Source organism: Diorhabda sublineata, chromosome 10, assembly GCF_026230105.1.
Source record: "Diorhabda sublineata isolate icDioSubl1.1 chromosome 10, icDioSubl1.1, whole genome shotgun sequence".
Taxonomy (NCBI): Eukaryota; Metazoa; Arthropoda; class Insecta; order Coleoptera; family Chrysomelidae; genus Diorhabda; species Diorhabda sublineata.
In genome coordinates, this window is record NC_079483.1 from 10,464,627 (window position 1) to 10,488,377 (window position 23,751).

Genomic DNA, 23,751 nt, shown 5'->3' on the forward strand with positions numbered 1-23,751 from the left:
CACTTCGAACGTTTACTATGATTTCTTCTTTAATTTTATTTGATAAGTTAAGACTAACCAAATACTTCTACATTTCAATTTTTTCCTTATGTAACACGATGTTCGACAGTATGCAGATCAATTAGAAGTGTTTTAATACCTGTATATATTTTCAATAAATAATTACAATTCATTATCGATCATATCACTTAAAATAGTGGTTAGATATCAAAATTTGGAAAAATAATTGACAAAAAACAGTCCGATGGCCTCAACACCTTAGAATTTAGAGGGGTACTACTCTATGTTTTTAGCTTAACATTGAGTACGGCTAGTTAAACAAAATGGTGGTCTGATGTTGCGAGATTTTATATTTATTCTTTTAATGGAGATGGATTGTTTGAGTTTTCACGAGTTTTTCTATTGGATGTGTTCAGAAATTATCGATGTAATCGCTTAAAATAGTGGTCAGATATCAAAATTTGGAAAAATAATTGACAAAAAACAGTCCGATGGCCTCAACACCTTAGAATTTAGAGGGGTACTACTCTATGTTTTTAGCTTAACATTGACTACGGCTAGTTAAACAAAATGGTGGTCTGAAGTTGCGAGATTGTATATTTATTCTTTTAATTGTGATGGATTGTTTGAGTTTTCATGAGTTTTTCTATTGGATGTGTTCAGAAATTATCGATGTATTCGCTTAAAATAGTGGTTAGATATCAAAATTTGGAAAAATAATTGACAAAAAACAGTCCGATGGCCTCAACACCTTAGAATTTAGAGGGGTACTACTCTATGTTTTTAGCTTAACATTGACTACGGCTAGTTAAACAAAATGGTGGTCTGAAGTTGCGAGATTGTATATTTATTCTTTTAATTGTGATGGATTGTTTGAGTTTTCATGAGTTTTTCTATTGGATGTGTTCAGAAATTATCGATGTATTCGCTTAAAATAGTGGTTAGATATCAAAATTTGGAAAAATAATTGACAAAAAACAGTCCGATGGCCTCAACACCTTAGAATTTAGAGGGGTACTACTCTATGTTTTTAGCTTAACATTGAGTACGGCTAGTTAAACAAAATGGTGGTCTGAAGTTGCCAGATTTTATATTTATTCTTTTAATGGTGATGGATTGTTTGAGTTTTCACGAGTTTTTCTATTGGATGTGTTCAGAAATTATCGATGTAATCGCTTAAAATAGTGGTCAGATATCAAAATTTGGAAAAATAATTGACAAAAAACAGTCCGATGGCCTCAACACCTTAGAATTTAGAGGGGTACTACTCTATGTTTTTAGCTTAACATTGACTACGGCTAGTTAAACAAAATGGTGGTCTGAAGTTGCGAGATTGTATATTTATTCTTTTAATTGTGATGGATTGTTTGAGTTTTCATGAGTTTTTCTATTGGATGTGTTCAGAAATTATCGATGTAATCGCTTAAAATAGTGGTCAGATATCAAAATTTGGAAAAATAATTGACAAAAAACAGTCCGATGGCCTCAACACCTTAGAATTTAGAGGGGTACTACTCTATGTTTTTAGCTTAACATTGACTACGGCTAGTTAAACAAAATGGTGGTCTGAAGTTGCGAGATTGTATATTTATTCTTTTAATTGTGATGGATTGTTTGAGTTTTCACGAGTTTTTCTATTGGATGTGTTCAGAAATTATCGATGTAATCGCTTAAAATAGTGGTTAGATATCAAAATATGGAAAAATAATTGACAAAAAACAGTCCGATGGCCTCAACACCTTAGAATTTAGAGGGGTACTACTCTATGTTTTTAGCTTAACATTGAGTACGGCTAGTTAAACAAAATGGTGGTCTGAAGTTGCCAGATTTTATATTTATTCTTTTAATGGTGATGGATTGTTTGAGTTTTCACGAGTTTTTCTATTGGATGTGTTCAGAAATTATCGATGTAATCGCTTAAAATAGTGGTCAGATATCAAAATTTGGAAAAATAATTGACAAAAAACAGTCCGATGGCCTCAAAACCTTAGAATTTAGAGGGGTACTACTCTATGTTTTTAGCTTAACATTGACTACGGCTAGTTAAACAAAATGGTGGTCTGAAGTTGCGAGATTGTATATTTATTCTTTTAATTGTGATGGATTGTTTGAGTTTTCACGAGTTTTTCTATTGGATGTGTTCAGAAATTATCGATGTAATCGCTTAAAATAGTGGTTAGATATCAAAATTTGGAAAAATAATTGACAAAAAACAGTCCGATGGCCTCAACACCTTAGAATTTAGAGGGGTACTACTCTATGTTTTTAGCTTAACATTGACTACGGCTAGTTAAACAAAATGGTGGTCTGAAGTTGCGAGATTGTATATTTATTCTTTTAATTGTGATGGATTGTTTGAGTTTTCACGAGTTTTTCTATTGGATGTGTTCAGAAATTATCGATGTAATCGCTTAAAATAGTGGTTAGATATCAAAATTTGGAAAAATAATTGACAAAAAACAGTCCGATGGCCTCAACACCTTAGAATTTAGAGGGGTACTACTCTATGTTTTTAGCTTAACATTGACTACGGCTAGTTAAACAAAATGGTGGTCTGAAGTTGCGAGATTGTATATTTATTCTTTTAATTGTGATGGATTGTTTGAGTTTTCACGAGTTTTTCTATTGGATGTGTTCAGAAATTATCGATGTAATCGCTTAAAATAGTGGTCAGATATCAAAATTTGGAAAAATAATTGACAAAAAACAGTCCGATGGCCTCAACACCTTAGAATTTAGAGGGGTACTACTCTATGTTTTTAGCTTAACATTGACTACGGCTAGTTAAACAAAATGGTGGTCTGAAGTTGCGAGATTGTATATTTATTCTTTTAATTGTGATGGATTGTTTGAGTTTTCACGAGTTTTTCTATTGGATGTGTTCAGAAATTATCGATGTAATCGCTTAAAATAGTGGTTAGATATCAAAATTTGGAAAAATAATTGACAAAAAACAGTCCGATGGCCTCAACACCTTAGAATTTAGAGGGGTACTACTCTATGTTTTTAGCTTAACATTGACTACGGCTAGTTAAACAAAATGGTGGTCTGAAGTTGCGAGATTGTATATTTATTCTTTTAATTGTGATGGATTGTTTGAGTTTTCACGAGTTTTTCTATTGGATGTGTTCAGAAATTATCGATGTAATCGCTTAAAATAGTGGTTAGATATCAAAATTTGGAAAAATAATTGACAAAAAACAGTCCGATGGCCTCAACACCTTAGAATTTAGAGTGGTACTACTTTATGTTCTAAGCTTAACACTGAGTACGGCTAGTTTTAAACAAAATGGTGGTCTGAAGTTGCGAGATTTTTCATTTATTCTTTCTATTGTGATGGATTTTTTGAATCCTCACGAGTTTTTCCATTAGATGTATTCAGAAATTATTTATCTAATGGTATCAAAGTATTGATATGAGAAAAAAACGGAGTTATATTATTTGCGCTTTAAGATGGCGATCCTGCAACTTCTTTTTGTATTTATATCAATGATCTTCCATATCGGTAGATCGGTTATATGGTATGTAGATAGGGGGATAGGGTTAGGGAAGTATCATTATAATAACAGTTTTTATTGCAAATAATCTATAATATAGAGTGATATTAAATATACTTATTGATGAACGAATAAAAGAAAATGTATCTTATATCATTCTATGATATCTGTATTTATATCATACACACTCAAATGAAAACAGCATAGGAACTATACACACCGTATCAAAATTTTATTCTATCGCTGAAACTTATTGAATATGTCACGCAAAGTATAAAATAATTGACGATTCATTAATTACACGATGATAAAAAAGCTCATCAAAAATATTCAATAGTTTTGTGCTAATTATTATTTAAGTATGCACGTTGAGTGGAAATAAATGGTGTAAATTCATAAATCCATCCACTTTGTACGGTACATCGCAGCAAATTGTGCAGAGCATAGAATTTTTTACGAACTCGTTCACGACATGGGCCGTGAATACGGTCCTATTTGGTTATAATGGAACCACACTGAATCGTTTGATGTTTGTCGGCGCTTTTGGTGTATTTTTTTTAAAAACAGTAGCGAGTTGTCCATGTTATTTTAGTTTAGAACTAATTTCTAGAAACGTCTTTTACTTTATTTGTTTCGTTCGTTCACTTTCTAGAATTCTATAAATGTCGTTGCTGATATAAAATCGAGCATGTTTAACGGTACGAAATACAAAACCAACTTGTGAATTTAAATAAATTAGTCAAGTATTAGTGATAAGCTGATGATTATAAAGGGTAGTTGATTGTAGTGTAAGTGTTTAAGAAATAGTATAACTAAATAAGAAAAACATCAACGTCATAGTTTGCTGTTAAATTCCAGTTTTGTTATAATAAATGTGTTTTTATTGATCTAATTGGCGCTGTCAGTAGGATCGTGATTAAGTCCTTTTTGCAAAGTTAAGTAATTTTTAAACTTTTATACGCGGTTTAAACTGAAAAATAAAAAAAGAAAAAAAGATACAATTCTAGATCGACGGTATTTGAGGCTCAGCATCTAGATTGTTCTAGATAAAAGCAGGGATAACAAATGAAGAAAATAAATTCGAAAAATTAAATGAAGAATAAACACGAAGCAAGAACCAAATAGAGAGAAAACAAAAATTGGTATTATTTAGAGGTATAAGTATCGACATAGAGCAGAGGTGTATAGGGCAGCTCAAAATATGACGATTGACGGCAATTTACTTCCTGCCTGAAAGCTAGGTCAGAAATTTCGTAAAAAACTTTTTTCACAACATTTTAACTTGAAAATACCTTCTGTACATTTTATAAGACTATCGAAGGCTTTGAGTAATGATAAGTAGATGGCAATCGAACCATCGAACCCAGCTGGAGTATGAGAAATGTAAAGTCATCGCTTAAATAAAAAGATTCGGGGGAGACAAAAAATTATTGGAAACCAAAATTGTTGGTTGGTTGTCTATTAGTGAACTGTCAGTTAAACCGTGCCGTATTTATATCGATAGTTTTTATTATCAAGTGAAACTAATAAAAAGTAGTGAATAAATAAGAAGGAAGGAAATATTATGTTCATCTGCAGGTGGGACAGATTTAGCTCTAGGAATCTGAACAACCTAACTTTCTATATATTGTATATTTCACCCCCTATCTTGAGCCAAGGATTGGCTTTTGATAAATATCAATTTCATAGTTTTGATGGCAAAAATATTATTTTCTAAACGAAATCTTTCTGGTAGATCTTAAAAAAAGTTGATGAAGTACATAATTTCACCAGACGTAAAAGGAGATTGCCAATAAAAGAGATGGCGTTGTACAACAAGGTCCAGCCTTTATTGATAATTAGTCTAGCACTGTTATGATTCAAACAAGGATTTTTCGGCTGATGACCCATCAATTCGATGTTTTGACTATACAAAAACTTTTTTGTTTGAGTGTGTGAGAGCTCGCATTGTTGTGGTAGATAATTATTCTTCTTCTGCGATTGGTATGGGAAGTACTTCGTACGTGAATAAGTTTTATTAGATTTGAATGTGTTTTCAAAGACTTATACAGTCGATTTTTGTTTAGTTCCGTGTCTTTTGAATCATCACGAATGATTTTTTTTAAGCACTTTTTTGCACTAATTGACTCGACCTGTTTTTAGAGGTTGTCAAATGTCAAATTATGTGGTATCCAACATGAAAAAATCTTCTTGACAGCCAAATGTTGATGCAATATTAAATGTATGCGAATGGAGCTAATGCATAGATTCATAGAAAATCATAGCATGAAAATGTTTTTTTACAAAGATGAATGTTTCAAGTATCTGTGAACAACGAATAGCATTTTATAACAACACTTTCTGCGTACTTTCACCATTAAACATGTCAAACTTGGTGATGGCAATGTTGCCATATCTTACAATTTGAGTTGCAACTATCATTTTAAGAACATAAAAAGGATTTTAACAATATGTAATGAAGTTTGACAACGTTGACAAGGAAATTATTGATATTATCAAGGAGTTTGAGGAAAGGCTCTAAGTACTGATTAATAATGATTGATACTGGAATCTGATATAATGAGTGTCATGTTGAAAATCACAAAAACCTAAGAAGTATCATAAATATTCATATATTTGTAGAAAAATTAGGAAAAATGCAAAAGTAACAAAGAAATAAAATAGTATAAGATGACTTACAAAGGCTATTTTATAGGTTTGAACCAATAGCGAAAGGTTTTAACATGTAAATATCCCTGAAGGAAACCAAATCTTTCACAGTATCCAGAGAACCGAGAAGATATAGACCAGAGCAGAGAACATCATAATTAAGCGGATTTTAAGAGTTACTGAAATACGAACGCTGAGATCAATAGCCAGACACAAATTATTTGACCGTAAGAGATATGATGAAATAAGAGAGATATGTGACATACAGGATGTAGTGAGATGGGCGAGAAATCGGTGAAGGGAATGGAGAGACCACGTGGACAAAATGTCAAATGACCATTTGGCAAAGATTGCATAGGATGAAAAGCGACCACCAGGACGACCACTCACAAGATGGTAGACATCAGATTAAGTCCTCATGTACGATGAAGAAGAAGCAAAAGTAGCTATAAATTTGAAGAAATATGCTGCAAATTGGGCAAATTTATCTGTGGTGTTTATATATGCACAATACGCATTCTGCATATAATTCAACTTGGCAATAATTGTTGCAATGTGAAATAAAACAAAATTGTTCACTAAAACAATATATTTACAACTAAATTTAATTTAAAAAATATATCAATATTTTCCTAAAACATAAACAACAACTCTGTAATAAAAAATAAATAAATATCACATTCAAACAGGAACTTCTGCTTTATCCAATCAAACCACTTTTTATTTTTGTTGATTTTCATAACTCTGAAAAGAAAAAAAAATACTATCAAACATAAAATTATCATTCGATTTGAAATGCAATCAATATTTAATCATAATAGATTATGAGAATAATCACGACTTTGTACAGTATTTAAATCTCTTCCATACCCCATATTTGTTCTACTGACACAATTGAGACGGATTCTCACGAAGTCTTAGGTAAGTGTGAATACATCTACTGCATTAATCACTTGTAATGCTTAATGCAATAGTTATACAGAGAATATAATTACTTTAAGTATATTAATGATTATGAAGAAGAAATTCGAATTTGCAGGTAGGGTACCACGTTTGGAAGTACATATTATAAGACTCCGTGGGAACCCTACTTTATTTTAAATTGTGAAGAAGCGATAGTTAGTGAACTTGTGGCTTAAGGATGCTTCAATCTTGTTGTAATCAACGTCAAAAAGAAGTAAGTCGGATGAGAGGATGAAACTGTGTAGCTCAAGCTAAATTATTACGCAAAAAAACTTTATAATAGATGAGATCTTAGAGCATTTTATGCATAAGATGTTTGGTAACACACGTGACATATGATAGATGTCACTAGTGGCAGTTGACAGATGACAAGGGAAAGATGACACCAGTGATTTATGACAGGTATATTTTGAGGTGATAATGCGTGAATTATAAATATTTTTAAGTGTCAATTTCGTTATATAATAGCCACACCTGGTATATTATTTCGTATATGCAGTTTAATAAAGCGTGTAGAAGATGTAGGTGACGTTAGCAGGTCTTTCAATTTTACATACCAAAAACGTGAATAGTGTTTCTTTCGAAACGTCGATTTTGTAGAAGAATATTAATTTATAGCTACATCAATGTATCAATCGATGATTGAAATTATCTATTGAATCAGTACTCAATAATTTTATCAAAATTAGCTTTGTATTTATCACTTTCATTCTATAACTAATATATTTAATATGAAAAGAAAATTAATTGCGTATTCTGCTACTAAATATTTTCATAAATATTTTGAAAATTCAATATTTAAAGATTTGAGACAATTTGGTTTAGTTTTTCTTTCAAAATATCCAGCGAATGCAGAGATTTATTGTCGTTATCGAACAACATTCTTTTTCTTCAATTATTAAGGTTGTTTTTATTCAGATTAGGCTTCAAAATATATAAGTAAATTAGCATAATAATGGTCAGGTGTTATTTTGTCTTCTTCTAAATTATTAGTATATAAGGTATAACGGTGTACCTTAGTATTATCTACTGTGGCACATTGAGAGAAACATTCACTTGATATACTTTTCAAAATATGCAAACATTTGCATTTCTAATGGCAAACAGTTTTTGATCTGCATCTAGAAATCGTGGCGCACACCTTGCAGATACCTTTTTCATATGTTGCAATCGACCCTCTCTAAAGCACGTATTTTCGAAGTAGTTACAATAAATTACTATCTCGGATGTTCAGAATGTGGTAAGTAAAATGGTCTGTTTTAAAGGCAGAGAACCGCTTACAAACCATTTCCTGTGATAGAGCAATATCAGAATAATGTTCACGTAACTTTTCCTTAGTTTTGTAAATTGTTTTTCCGTGTAAACCATGGTTTACGTTATATGAGAATCAAAATCAATCGATGGGTCAGATTTATGTGAAATTTTACTAGATGGTATTCGAAAAGGTCAAATATTTTACATTGAATTATTGAAACACTCGCCAATACTATCACGGAAAATGCTCTTCCAAACTATCCAACATTATACCACCTAGAGCAGTATTTGCAAGACCTACTCGACGAGCAGATGTAGCTCATGAGCACCAAGTTCACCTACAGACGCCCAGACTCTCAATTTATCTTTGAAGAAGTGCAAACCTGTGGAATCAACTACCGAAGCACTTATTTAACGAGCACTGCAGCCTGCAGGAGTTCAAGATCAATATCCACAGGCGCCACTCGACTTACTTGAGTGGAAAAGGGTTCACCCCCTTGTTCTTGCTTTTTACATAACAAAAAAGGTCATTTGATTCAAAGATCCAGGTCTAAATTCTTCTTGATTATGTTATCTATAGGGCTGCAACATAAATCGGAGAGCAATTGAATGTTATGAATTTAGTTTTTGACCTATTTATGTTTCTCGAGTTTCTTTAACATTATCCAGAAGTACCTTCAACCCTTAGAAAGAATACATAACAATGACAATGCGAATCTAAATCAAATATAATTAACTTTCAAGACTATCTTCAGATAAGTCCACATTGAACATCAACTCTACTTGTGTATCTACATCTTCGGTTTGAAAATCTCCAATTTTGATTACCGCTATTTGCTCCCAACATAATGACTTTTTAATCGACTCGAACGTAGTAAATCAAAGCTATTAGTTTGATTTCATCTATTGATTGATAGACAATGATACAAGTCAAAATATCTTGATGATGATCACAGGATTTTCTACTTTCCAATTCTTATTTTAAACCTTCCGTGGCCCGAAATCATTTCTTAGTTCAATCTACGAGTCGTACAAAGTTTATTTGATTGCATATGTTCAAGATATGCTCTTTAATGTAGATATATTTTGAGAAAATGGAATTACATTCCATTCGTTATAAATGATTTAGATACTGTTATCAGCTTCACATCCTCAAGTACAGTCTTTTTTGTTTCATTTAGCTTATGTACATCGATTGATTGATGTTTTTAATAGTTCTCAGTTTCAATAACAACTAGAAAAACCTAGTCTGATCTAATATCAGTTCCACTGTAAATTATGTAAATACTTTTTTTGGAGTTTCTGTATATTTTCCATATTAGTTTGTGAATTATTGATTGTTGATTTATTCTGACGTGTCTTCTGCATTGTGTGGAGTTAACAATTCAGTCTACAATCGGCTGTTTGGGGAAACGCCAACAATCATCTTCGTATCTGAATCTATTACCTCTTCCAATCTGAACGAAGATAGAATTGAGGTTGCTGCATGTTAGAATATCAATTAATATAGTAAAGAATAATATTTTTGTCACTTTAGAATTTTTTGAGAAGTTATTTTGAAAATATGAGCTTCTGTTGTAACTTATTCCACTTAATACTTGGTTATAAACCAAATTTCTGGTTTGCTTCAACCAATGAAAATATTTCGTAGCAGATGGCACTTTTTTATAAATATCATATTTTCTAGATATTTTTTAATGTCAAAACCTAAATTTTCAATTGTTCAAGTGAAATATTTTACTGGCCATCATTAAAATAAAATCAATAAAATTTCAAAAACATGGAATTCAAAATAACTTATGAGGAACAGTTACACTCGAAAGATATTCCGAGTTTTCGATATCGTACAAAAACATTGGAAGAAACTAAAAACAAATTATAAAAAATTAATAAAGTGTATGTATATAAACTTGGAGATGTCTATGCATGCAGTTTAGTAGAATAGTACCTACTACTTTCGTAACATGAATAAGTTTTTATAGATACATGGATTTAAGCGTACTATAGCTGCTCTTATAAACATGTCTCAAAAATATACAATAGAGTTGATATTAGAGAATAACGGCCAGTTCAACCGGTTATTCTATTATCGTATTTGCTAACTCAATTTTCAATTACGCCCCTTAGTGGTGGATGTAAAGCTTCGAAAATACGCATTCTCGAGGCCACTTTTTTATATTTTTTCTCCTTGAAACAGTAATATAATCATCATTTCTGAGATATGGCCGTCTGCGGTTTTTAATTGCTCACACGGTACCTGTCATCTTCTTCTTCAAGTACCATAAAGTTTAGGTTTTCTCTTGTCCAAAACTTTCAATCTATTATCTGAAGTCACCCTGAAAGCCACACCAGTCTCTTATATTGAATGTTTTTTACGCCCTGATCCTCTCCTTCCGTTGATCTTTCCCATTAGTATGAGCTTGGGAGTTAAAGTGTCCCAAATAAAATACTTTTCGTTGTTTAATTACCGCGATCAGTTTTCTTTCCACACCCGCTCTCCTCAGTACTTCTTCATTCGTCATGTGCTAGGTCCATGAGAAGTCTGCTCAACAGCCACATTTCCATTGCTTCTATTCTGTTTAAGGATCTCACTTTCAGGGACTACGTTTTCACACCATACAAAAGGATTGGCCAAATATAACATTTTATTAACCTCAATCTAAGGCTTCTCGGCGGATTAGGAACTTATTAAACTTTGTAAAAGCTGTTTTTGTAATTGCTATCACAATCCCATTTTTCATTTAACATACATCCAAGGTATTTTAATCTATTGATTCTTTCTCTATGTTATTTCCATTGACAAGTAATTGAGTATTGTCTGCTAGTTTGGTTTTAAGCGCGTTTATTGTGAGTTCGTTTTTGGTTCCAATTTCGTTGATAGAATTACTAGCTCTTGTAGCATACCTAATATTATTTATGAAAGTTCCATTTACTTTAATGCCTTTTTGATAGTCTTTTAAAGCCAGCTGAAAAATTCGTTCTACGTATGCATCCCTGACTGACTCCGGACTCCCCTAAGTATCTGAAGGTGTTCCGTACATACAGCTTTTGTATGATCCTGATGTCTTTACTATCAATATCTATATCCTTTAGGATGTCAAACAGTAAGTCATGCCGAATGGAGTCAAACGCTTTTTGGTAGTCTATAAAGCAAACCTGTCATCTACCTCAATTATTTATTTTCGGCTATTAGATTTCTTACTGGTCCAAAATATGAAAGTTCTTCCGATGAAAAGCGGCATGAAAAAGCTGAGCAGCTCTCGTCGGTTCCATACTCGCATTAAGAACAAAACTTGGTTTCCCCTGAAAAAACTACAAAGATAGATGGTAAATAGCTGAAGGAGATAGATTTAGAGCTAATGTAGTAGTCGTGGACACCTTATTGGTCGCCAGCCTTCAGTTTACGTCTTTTTAATGTAGGAACAGATTTAAGAGTTACCAAACCCTGTCTCACATCTCTTAGAATCATGCTGTTGCACTTCTAGATTCATTTACTATAAGCCAGTAAAAAGGACTATGAAGAATCTTACCCCTTAAGGGGAGTGCGACCTCTCTACTTGTTTTTTGAGGTAATTTCAGAATATCTCAGAAAATCATTGTCTTATCAACAAAAAAATTGTATGTTCAGAAAGGGCACAAAATTTTACAAAAAAAGGTGAGTACAACAATTTCGAAAATTGAACCGTATTCCTGAAAAAAATTGTTGAAGGTATGCGTTTTCGCGATCCGCATGGCGCGCGGCAAGCTGCATTTTTTCAACCAGCGCGGGGATTAAAAATCCATAACTCCCGATAGAAATGTACGATTTTGACGAATCTTACGTCATTTTGAAGATAAATATTTCAGCTTTCTATTGACATATTATCATCTCTCTTACGCACAGTGAGTAGCAGCAAAATTGCAGCTTAAGCTCTCATTACACTACTATTTCTAACTACGTGAAATAATGCTCGAGATCACTGAAATCGTTATCTTTCTAGCGAGTAAAATTAAGTGTTGAGGAGTACTAAATTGTTAAATACCATAGCATTTAGTCAGTACCAGTATTGCTTCAAAACGATTATTTTCGAAAGTTTTTTTGGGTTATTAAATCTTGATAGAGTTGATAACTTCAAATGTTGATATCTCAGGAATAAGCGCACATATTAACATGAATCAAAGTGGAATCTGGAGGAGAATATCTACTCTTTTTGAGAGGCTTTATAAAAATGCTCTTACATGCAAGGATTTTAAATAAAACTCAGTCGACGTTTACTCGCACTGCATCATATCCGGGGGAGAATTCAATACACCCAAAAGAACTATTCAGCAATGTACTTGGGAGGAACGCACTCAAGTTCTTATACTTGTACATTGTCGGCCGGAGACCTAGTCCGAGCGGCAGCTGGCGGACCGCTTTATGTGGCGTGTCTGTGTGTGCGCCGGCCGGTTGCGCAGGGGCGGTCTGCTACAGTGCCAGCAGAGCACGATGTAAACACGACGCTCAGTCGACAGTTATTGCTGGTTCAAATCGAAGTTTCGGAAGTTTCCAGTACATGGTTTTGTGCAAAAATGGTGAGTCTAATTTTATGTATAGTGAAAATGATGAGGCTTCTAGTTTGACAATTATATTGGAAATTTCTTAGAGATTACACCCCAAAAATACGTTTTTGTCTAAAGACCACCCTAAGAGGGTGGTAAGATTGTTGGTGATGATTTGGCACACTGTGACGACCACAAAACAAATAAAAATCGTAGGAGCAATTCAAGTTGAACTTTTGGGAGAAAAATTGCTCTATTTACTGACCTACTACTCTTTATGTAGCTGAATGATGATTGTTATTTTCGAAAACTAAATAGTTAAAGGTATATCTTGTACGTATACACTTTTTATAGCTTAGTTGAGGTACAATTTATAATAAAAGTTAAACTAACAAAAGCTTTTGTCTGCAGCAATATCCAATCTATTAAACAAAAGTTGATGCAAACCGTTTAATTCTGTCTATTACTCACAAGCTAAAGTAACAGTAGCCACTTCTTTTTTTCTACTGTTTCAATTTAGTGTGTCGATCGACATCAATTTGATGGTGTGTACTCAGTCCAAGTATATACACTATTTTACAAATAAAAAGCGCAATCTTAACATTTACAAATTTACAAAATAACACTATGACAATGTTGCCCAAATAAAAAAATTTGAGGTATTGAACTTAGTCCAAAAATAAATGCCTGGGGAATTGGAGTCATCCAGAAGTTTCTTGAACGTGTGAAAGTTTGAGTTTTCATCACGAGGGTAATTTGAAGAGCCTCCTAGAACTGGAGGCGCTGTTAGTTTATTTACCTAACTCAGATTAAGTACAAGGGGATGTGCAAACGGTTACCATCCCTCCTATATAAATAGACATTTTCAGGCATACTTAAAAATTGGAAAACCAACAAAAACGTGAGAGATGGTAAAAAAGGAGACAAGCCCATATATGTCGGCCAATATATCAACATTTTTCAAACAGAAATCATAGCTATGATACAGGGTGTCCCACGACGAGTTAAAACTATCTATATATGGCAAAATACTTATAGTAATCAATGAAAATTTCTACAATTGGGTTTTTGGATACGGTCTTTTTAACTAAAATATTTTCAAAGATGACCGAATTCTGGTTCAACCGGAAGTCGACCGTAACTTTGTTATTTTAAATTGAACACCATATATATCAATACATTTTTGAGATCTACGTAAAATTTTAGTATACTTTTGTCTGAAATTTTTTTCATAAAAATGCGTATTTTTTGGATTATTAATTTTTTCGTAAAAAGTTTGACCGTTGCAGACCCTTTAAATTATTTTTCACGAAGATCCCTTAAAGATATGGAGATGATTACTGTTAGGTTGCTTTTAGCAATATCAAACATATTTGAATCTATGTTGAAAAACTTTTCATTCTATACAGGAGGAGTATAAAAAGTGTTCAACTTCATAAATATTAAATATATTTATTTTTTTAAATGGAACCACCCGGTTTTTTCTATTTTAATGGATTGAAGGGTAAAAGATGAGGCAAATTCATGTATACTTTCCCATACCTCAATCTCACCGTTATCCAGATATTAAATGTATTTTGTAAATTTTAAGAGATTTCAAGAAATTTGATATTTATGAAGTTAAACTATGAGCTCTTTTCATTCGCACCCTGTATAAAATGAAAAATTTTTCAACGTAGATTCAAACACATCTGACCTTGCTTAAGGCAACCGAATAGAAACCATTTTCATATCTTCAAGGGTATCCTCGTAAAAAAAATCATTTATAAGGGTCTGCAACGGTCAAATTTTCTACAAAGAAATTAATAACTCAAAAAGTAGGCATTTTTCGAAAAAAGTTTTCAGGCAAAAGTATACTAAAATTTTCCGTAGATTTTAAAAATGTATCAATATACAGGGTGTTCTATTTAAAATAACAAAGTTACAGTCCACTTCCGGAAGAGCATCTTTGAAAATATTTTAGTTAAAAAGACCGTATCCGAAAACCCAAAAAAAGTATTTTGCCATACACATATAGTTTTAACTCGTCTTAGGACACCCTGTATACTGCACGTCAATGATGAATAAACAGGTTATGAGAGAAGTTATATTCCTGGACAATCAAACGGCACCATGGTTGAATAAGCCCCAGAAGGTCAAGTCTAATTTAATCAGGGAGTAATGTTAACGAACGGCAATATCCATAATAGGCTTAGAATCTTCTGGTGATATTTCATCAGCCTTTATTAAGAAATTAGTTAGAGTAGAAAATGATTGTCACACAATTCACGCCAAATTTGTTATGATCGTAAGTTTGTTAAGATAATAGTAGACGAAAGGCAATACTTAAAAACCAGGAGAAAATGAATCTAGCAGAAAAAAGCGTATTCAGGTTTCTCTAGAAAGTGGAAGAAAATTCCGCACTTATGTGGTGGCACCCGTATTCCTTGGCCAGAATACGCGTTCAGAAAATGTCACTGTTGATACCGAACGCTATGTTTCGAACTTTTAAGACTTGATTTTAACAAGAGAGTGCACCAGTCATACGATAAATGACTCCATGGTGGTTGTAAAACAGATATTCTCATACAGGCTGATTTCGAAAAGTGGCGAGGCCAAATTTGACGCATTTTGACTTGTTTTTTAGAGATTTCTCAAATATAATTTCTACAGTAATATTTTGGAAAATATCAATTACCTCAAGAAGAATATCTGTGGGGAAATGGTAACAATTACATCATCATTATTAAAGAGAATTTTCAATAATTTCATCTTATGGTTAGAGGAGTGCCGTCGAATAGAAGGTTCCTTTTTTTATTTTAGCTATAACTTTTGTATTTATTTTCTTATATATGTTTTAATATGCAAGTTTTATTGCGTTACCCTGTATTAATATACCCAGTACTGGATACAAACATGAACAATTATTGATGTTCAAAAAAAGTCACGAAAATCGATGAAAAAGGGTTAACTTCAATACAATCATAGAAAAAAATTGTTTAATACTGATAATTATACAAATTGTCAAAAAAAAGTTATATTAGGTTTTGAAATTAAAAAAAGTTTTTTTACAATAAATAGAAAGCAAAACTTTTTGTTCTTTTTCTCAATTTTCAGGTACACATTGTAATAAATTAAGTCTAAAGCTAATTTTGTTTATTTATTGAGATACGTTATCGTCGTATGAAGTGTCGGTTAACGATAAATCTTCTGTATAATAATTATTGAAATGCTGTAAAATAAAATGAAACCATATCATTACAGAAATTTTGTTGTGTAATATCTCAAAATCGATGTTAATAAAAATTTACCTGTTCTGCAATTTTACATAAATATTCGGCCATCGATTTACCGGTTTGTTTAACCAAACTATAGAAAATTCCTTCAGGATTCTGAAGCAGAATATGGGGATGATTGAATTCGATAGCTGATCCTGCATCCATGACTAAAACCTTATCGGAATCCATAACTGTATGTAATCTATAGATAAAAATTACCAATTACAGCAAATGAAACAGAAAAATATTTATTGACATAAACTCTCGTTCAATTCCGATTAATGACATCGAAATATTTAGAAATATAAGAAAATAATTAGTAAATTAGTTGAATTATTGTGAGAAAGTTGTTGATTGATAGAAATAAATTATTTGGATATAAAGTACCTCACTCGCTATTAAAAAAACTGAGGTATGATTTTTATTTTGAAAATTCGTTTTCCTCTCTATAAAATTTGACGCCGTTCTCTACTTTTTGAGAAAACTCTAGTTACTGAGCTTTCTTTGGACTAACGTTTAGTTTATTTCTACTATCTGAATTATTTTTATGTAGTTTAGTATATAGACATTATGAACATAAGAATAAAATAAAATATTTATACTTTTTTTTTCGAAAAACCCTCTAGGATAGATAGAAAACTGAAAAATATTTGGGGTTTATTCAGTGAAAATTTTCCGTAACGCCATCCGTATTCAAGATAGAGGACGTTGAAGAAAAAAACATTTTTTTCACGATTTTACCGTAACTACTGGCAACAATGTATTGAAATTTTATATGAATATATTTTGGAAGCTGAGACATGCAATGAATTTGTTTTTATGTCGGACTTTCATAAAGGACGCTAGTTACACGGTTTGAAACCTTGTTATTTATTAAATTAGATATTGTTAATCAAAATGTACTCGAATTTTGAATATACTGACATGTATTAACTTTAGGCGAGTGTTTAGGAAAGTCTAGTGCAGTTGTTGCGCGTTATACATATAAGTTTCCTCCAAGAAACTTAGCGAGTAAAAATACATTTAGATCAATTGAACTATACTGTCGAGAAACTTGGAATTTGGTAGGTCAAGAACCATTTATAAAAAAAATATTATTTTAAATTTATTCGATAAAATTCCAGAAGTTTGCGTAATGAATGTGGTAAGACAAACAAATATGTCTTCAAGTACTTGAAGGATACTTAAAGATCACCAGCTACATCTTTATCATTACAGATAAGTCGACGAGCTCTTGCCAGATGATCTACCGGTTAGATTGAATTTTTGTCAAACATTACTAATTTCCAACTTTCATTTCTTAAAGCTTAGCCCTCTTTATCAAAAAACTAATTTCTAACATAATTCAAGTTTCAAAAAATCAAGTATACTTTTCCAAAAAAACCCATTTCTTTGTATTCGAAACTGTCTTTTATGTGGCAAATATGGAAAAAAAGTTATTGGAAAAAGTTGTTTTTTGAATCAGTATCTAGAACCATGTACCAAATATTAGTTGGCATGTTATTACTTATTTAACACTCAATTGGTAATAATTATACTAATCCCCCTCTTATATCTGGTTATCAAAATAAAAAAATCGTGTTGGAAGGGCTTCACCGTATTCGTTTGGTAACAACGAAGAACTTCCATGTGCCTTAGTGCCGTTACTACTTATTGAAAACATTGAAAGTTTTGTTAAATAATATTGCCCCATTAATCTGATTTCCTTCAATTTCTGCTTAAGCATAAATATTTTGGAAGTTGAGAATAGTTTTGTCTCATCCTTCGTGGACTCTCATCTGCCTAATATCAAGAATCCTTGCGATTTACCTTCCCATTTTATTTGAACGTATATCCATCAGTAAACTGAATGTTGTTCATGTCAATTTGATCCATAATTTCTTTACAAAATTGCAGTCATCTACCAAGATCATCTTCTGGAGGACTATCAATTTTAATATTATTACATATATATTCTGGTCAAAAAAATTAGTCTTGGAATTGTTGAATTTATTCCAAATTAGAGACTCACATTTTATGTTACTTACCTGTGAGCAATTGTTAGCACTGTGCAATTTTCGAATTTATTTCTAATAGTAGACTGTATCAAAGCATCTGTATTAGGATCGACATTAGCTGTAGCTTCATCTAATACTAAAATTTTATTTTTTCTTAGTATAGCTCGAGCTAAACAAACCAACTGCCGTTGTCCCAAGCTAAGATTTGATCCACCTTCTCCTATTTTACTCTCCAACCCCAATTGCATCTCAGATACAACGTCTGTAAAAACATATGTATAAATGAATGATCTTGTTAGTCAGGTAGCAATTTGTGAAACTGGAGTAGGTCCTTTCAAGAAAATATGGCATAGGGCTGAAACTCATTCTCTTATCATCCAAAAAATAAGAAGAAGTGAATAATGGACACAAATTATAGCAGAATTATTAAACGTATATTTTTACCCGAAATAACAAATAATTTCGCTTGAAAAGAAACATTTGAGTAAGTTTTAACTCTACTATTAGGTTCAGGACATACTAATTTTTAATTCGCCCAATGGATTGTCTCCAATCAATTGTTAAGGTCGATGTCTCTGTTTTTATAAATCCTTTATTTGCTATAAATGCGGACCACAACACACGAATCACAAAAATATTCATGCACGCGTTAGTGACAAGTCTTAACAAGCTTTATATGAGTTTTAAGTTGCAACTTGCTACTTTGATCCATTTTATTATGGTAGAGCTCGAACGACCATTTAATCAAGTTGCTTTAAAAAATGTCTTAAATTTAGTTTCACGTTATTATAATGTTTTAGACTGAAGAAGGATTAACATCGATGGAATCGAAAACAGCTGTTTACGGTGACTTGCATCATTTTCAACACTTAAATATTAGTTATATCTCTGGGGAAGAGAAGAAGAAAGAGAAGAAATTTTAGTATGTCCAAAACAAGTGTTCTTATGATTCTTCATGAGCATTTTAATATGACAAAAGTAGCATCGAGTAGAATGTTTTCAGCAATTTTAACGGGTGATGAAATTATAGTGTTCTACTATGATCCGACATCCAAAAGACATTCCATGGTGTAGCATCTGAAAGATGAGCTCGTGCCAAAAAAGCAAAGGTCACAAAAGCACCAAAAAAGTGATGGTTACAATATTTTGGGGCTTGATCGACACGATATAATACTCGTAACTTACTAAGACTGTTGCCCTGATCTGACCAAGTCCGTCAATTTTGTGTTTGCAAAGGTGAAGACCGAGTTAAGAGGTGAAAGATTGAACAGGAATCATTGTATAATTCTTTGAAATTACTTATCCAAATTAAATTGCTTCTGAATAAATAAAATAAGAGAAAATTCTTGTATTGAAATGAAATTGTCCAAAATATAATTTTTAGAAATTAACATGAAATTTATTCATGATTCATACAAAAATAAGGGGTTTCACCTTTAAGAGCGACATCATCCAGAGCTCTCCACAAATCTGAGTCTTCATATTCATCCATAGGATCTAGATTTGATCTAATCGTTCCAGAAAATAATACAGGAACTTGAGGTATGATGGCTATCTTCGATCGCATGCTTTTCAAAGGTATATCGGAGGTACAAATCCCATCTATGAGAATTTTTCCTTCAATATCGGCCAATCTGTAAAATAATTTGATATCGGTGTAAAATTGGTTTTTAAGAAAAGTTTTTCAAACGAAGTTTTAAGTGAAATAACTCTAATAATCTGAAAAAATATCTACGAAAGTTGTAGGCAACGACATGTTCCGTATCCCGCCAATAGCACACGATTCATTGGATAAAACACCCTAGAATCTAAAATCTTGTCTATCGAAATTCCATTGTGACGAAGCGCTTATCATAATTCAAGGTTCGGAATATTTCAGCCTGTACATAAAGTTCTAAAGTTACTCTTTGGATCTAATGTCAAAACTCTTCGTGGTTGATTTCCAAAGAAAAAATCAAAAAGCATTTGATTTTTGATTTGCTCATTCTTACTTTTTTAGGTTTAGACAGACTGACCTACGTCATTCCATTATCTGACATTTTGTTTCCGGGTAGTAATAAAAAATCCAGCTTTTGTTATCAATTATGTTAGTTGTCTGATCGTGAATCGTTAAGATAACAGATAATTATCGGATATCAACTTTCTGCAATAGATACCAACTACCAAAACACCTGATCTCTAGTTAAAACACTCTCTACGTAGATCTTTTGTCTTTGTACTGTGTCCAAGTTTGAATCAAAACTCATACCAAACGTCAATCACTTAATTTCTACGTATTTTTAGCTTATCTTCAATAGATTAGAGACGAATGTACTCACCTAAACAGTGCCGAGATTAACGTAGATTTACCCGCTCCTGTTCTACCAACGATTCCCACTTTTTCCTTGGGTTTAATTTTGAAAGTGAGGTTGTTCAATACGTATGGTAAATTTGTGGCATATCTCAAGTAAACCGATTGAAATTCTAGCATTCCATGTTCTGGCCATTTTTTCGGCGGTTCTTTTTGCTTTCCATGTATTTCTTGTTTAATTTCAATATATTCGAGTACTCTCTCAACCGACATCATGGAGTTATCCAATTCGCTCCATTGACGCATACCCCATTGGAACATTCCCGTTAAACTGATAGCCTGAGTGATAGCTAGACCTACGTTTCCTCCATAATCTACAACACATAATTCGATAAATCATGTAGCAAATAAGCTTTATGGTAAATAATGACGTTTAACTAGAATTTACTTACTATTTTGGGTGACGAAGAAGCTAAACGTGACTACGGCTATGTAAACAACGCACAACAGATCTAACCAAAATCCAAAAGTTCTATTACAACATATAAACAAGTAATAGGCCGAGCTATGAAGGTCTTGATGTTCATCGAACTCGGTTCTCAAAATTTCTTGAGCTTGGAAAGCTCTTACTGTCGTGATACCTTGCAAAGAAGCATGAATGTGCGAAAAAACTGGACTTCGAGCTGAAGAAAAATGAGAAATCGATTTAGTTAAACTAATTGGATGATGATCCCAGAAGTAACTGGACCAACAAAGAAAACACAAAAATTTTGGCCTAGCGAATAAGAATCGTCAAGCTCCTCAAAAGAACTATTAACGACATCACCACCGAACCATTGTTTTCAGTCTGGGAATAGAAAATAATGCGAGGGGGCTAAATCTGGCAAATAGGTTGCATTAGGTATCAATTTAAGCTCCAATTCATTTATTTTGGCCATTGCTATAACGGATGTGTGAGCTGGTGCATTGCTTTGATAAAATAACCATTTCTTCTTGGCCAAATGCGGCCGTTTTCGCTTGATTTCTTCGCTCAAACGTTGCAATAATTTCGCATAATACTACAATGAAAATTATCCCATACGCATTCCAACAAACCAACGCCATAATCTTGCCTGCAGATGGAACGGTCTCTGCCTTTTTTGGAGCCGATTCTCCTTTTCCAATTCATTGTTTTGATTGTTCTTTTGTTTGGTTATGAAACGGCGCAAAAATTTCTGTGAAACAATTCCAAACATTCGATGGGAATATATTCACGACGCTGTTTTTGTTCCATTGTGAGCAAACGTGGCATTCATCTTGCGCACAGCTTTTTCGTGTCAAAATTTTGAATTAATATGCGATGTACCGCACATTTTAAAATGCTTACTGTGTCTACTAGCTCGCACACGTTCAGTCGACGATCATTCAGTACCGCTTTGTGAATTCTTTTCAGCTGTCACCTGGTAGACCACTGCGATGTTTGTCTTCGCAGGTCGTACGGCCTCGTTTAAACTCTGCTACCAATATTTTACTGTTGATAATGAAGAAATAGTCTCGCCCAAAATAGAATCTAGTTCAGCTTTCATATTACAAGTTACGTCATCTCTTATCAAATCGCACGAATTGAGTTATAGGTCAAAAGTATGCTTTAGACTTTCATTTGGATTCCCGATCAGTCGAACAACGCCACTAGACTGGGATCAGCAAAATTGGTGGCGTTGAGCCCATTTTTGGTGTAGTTGAAAGTGTAGCTATCACATTTCTAAGAAATCTGCTCTCTAGACAGAATTTACGGATACAGATGACATTAGACAAATTAAGGTACACAAAGATGGTCCTTACCAATCAATCGCTTCAAACAGTAGCGAAAATTGATAATTGTGGTGTTTTAACCAAATATAGATTACATATGACATGTCATTTCCATTGTAGAGGCATCAAGGACGATCTGGAATACCACTAGTGCATGAAGGAGGAAGAAATTGTAAACACGTTGTAACTGAGTCCAGTACTCACACGAGCGAAGTTCAAACACATGATCATGAGAACGTATAGGTTGCTCGGTGATGTTGAAATGTTCAAAGTTTTACGAGAAATCAGTCTTTGGTTGAGGTAGTTAAGATGTTAAGACAGGTAAGTTTTCGTGCAAATGATTTGGAGAAATTATTTGGAAACGTGACAAGAAAATACTGAATTTGTTTAGATTTTGAGTCAGTATGAAGCATAATTTTTCTGGCAATTATTCTTTCAAACGAACAACGAATCCCATCTTCGTAAAACATATCTACTATTATAAGCTCAGTAGAGAGTAATAAATATATTTATACTTACTTGTTGCTTCCATTCTTTTCAAGTTTCGACTTGAAGAAACATAGACAATTTTGAATAGGTAAAATATCAACCCTATAACTATTGTTGATATCAATATCCAAGGATTCACTGTACCAATAACAATATTAACTGCCAATACATTCAAAGCAATCTAAAAATAAAATACTATCAATAATAACTATTATTTCTTTAAGAATAAGCGGATTGATTGATTTTGAAATGAGCAGTTGAAGATTATATTTAATTAATACCTAGTTTTATTCAGTTTTTTGCAAGGTATGACACTCAATTGACGTGTTAATGAGAACTTTTTCCATTAAAATTCAGCAAACAATTGTCTGCAACACGAGAATGAGTCCACAACTCCGTAAGTTTTTAATGTTTCCAGTGTCTTAACATTATTCAACCACCAGCGTTCTCAGTAGTATGATGAGCTAGTACATTAGTCAAATAGTCCAAAAGTGGAAATTGTACAGCCGCAGCAATAGCCTATGTAGTCTCTAATATACAGAAGTGTCTTTCTCCATCAATTTGTTATATTCTTTTTTATCGAACGAGCACACGTAATCTCTATATCTATGTTATTATCAGGATGGGGGCCCAAGTCGATTATTAAGCGAACTGATTTTGAAAGTGCGCATGCTATGGGTACAAAGCTAAATTAATCAACACCCTTATCTATCCTGACTGCTGAGGTGTAATATTTCATTATTGTATCAGTTTTGTTCCAGTTTTTGTTTGAATACTTTTCCTTTTGTATTTGTACTAATTGAACTTATTGAAACAAATCCATAATAACATTCGAGTGTGAGGCCTGTTTAATTATGAATAAAAGCTATATCAATTTAAGAGGCATAGAAGGAATTAGAAGAAGAGTTAAAATAATAAATAAAGTTGAAAAAGATGAACTAGAATTGGACTTCAAAATAAACAAAAGATTCATATACAAAAGTCTGCGTATTAGTATCATATGAAATGGATTATTTATTAACAGTAGAGACAAAATTACAAAA

General features: G+C 32.6%; 1 protein-coding gene across 4 annotated transcripts in view; it reads right to left on the bottom strand.

Moving 5' to 3' along the window:
- Nucleotides 1–6,717: 6,717 nt before the first annotated feature.
- LOC130449454 (probable multidrug resistance-associated protein lethal(2)03659) overlaps nucleotides 6,718–23,751 on the bottom strand; it is a 51,138-nt gene continuing 34,104 nt past the window's right edge. For 2 of the 4 annotated variants that reach the window (XM_056787272.1, XM_056787271.1), the window contains exons 10-16: nucleotides 22,739–22,889; nucleotides 20,881–21,111; nucleotides 20,457–20,802; nucleotides 19,573–19,772; nucleotides 18,169–18,400; nucleotides 16,175–16,343; nucleotides 6,718–6,890 (exon numbers count right to left, since the gene is read on the bottom strand). In XM_056787272.1, the coding sequence (XP_056643250.1) occupies nucleotides 6,867–6,890; nucleotides 16,175–16,343; nucleotides 18,169–18,400; nucleotides 19,573–19,772; nucleotides 20,457–20,802; nucleotides 20,881–21,111; nucleotides 22,739–22,889 (1,353 nt within the window). In that variant the 3' untranslated portion in view covers nucleotides 6,718–6,866. Of the gene's footprint in view, nucleotides 6,891–15,768; nucleotides 16,096–16,174; nucleotides 16,344–18,168; nucleotides 18,401–19,572; nucleotides 19,773–20,456; nucleotides 20,803–20,880; nucleotides 21,112–22,738; nucleotides 22,890–23,751 lie in introns of those variants that run through there. The other 2 variants (XM_056787270.1, XM_056787269.1) reach the window with 1 other exon arrangement.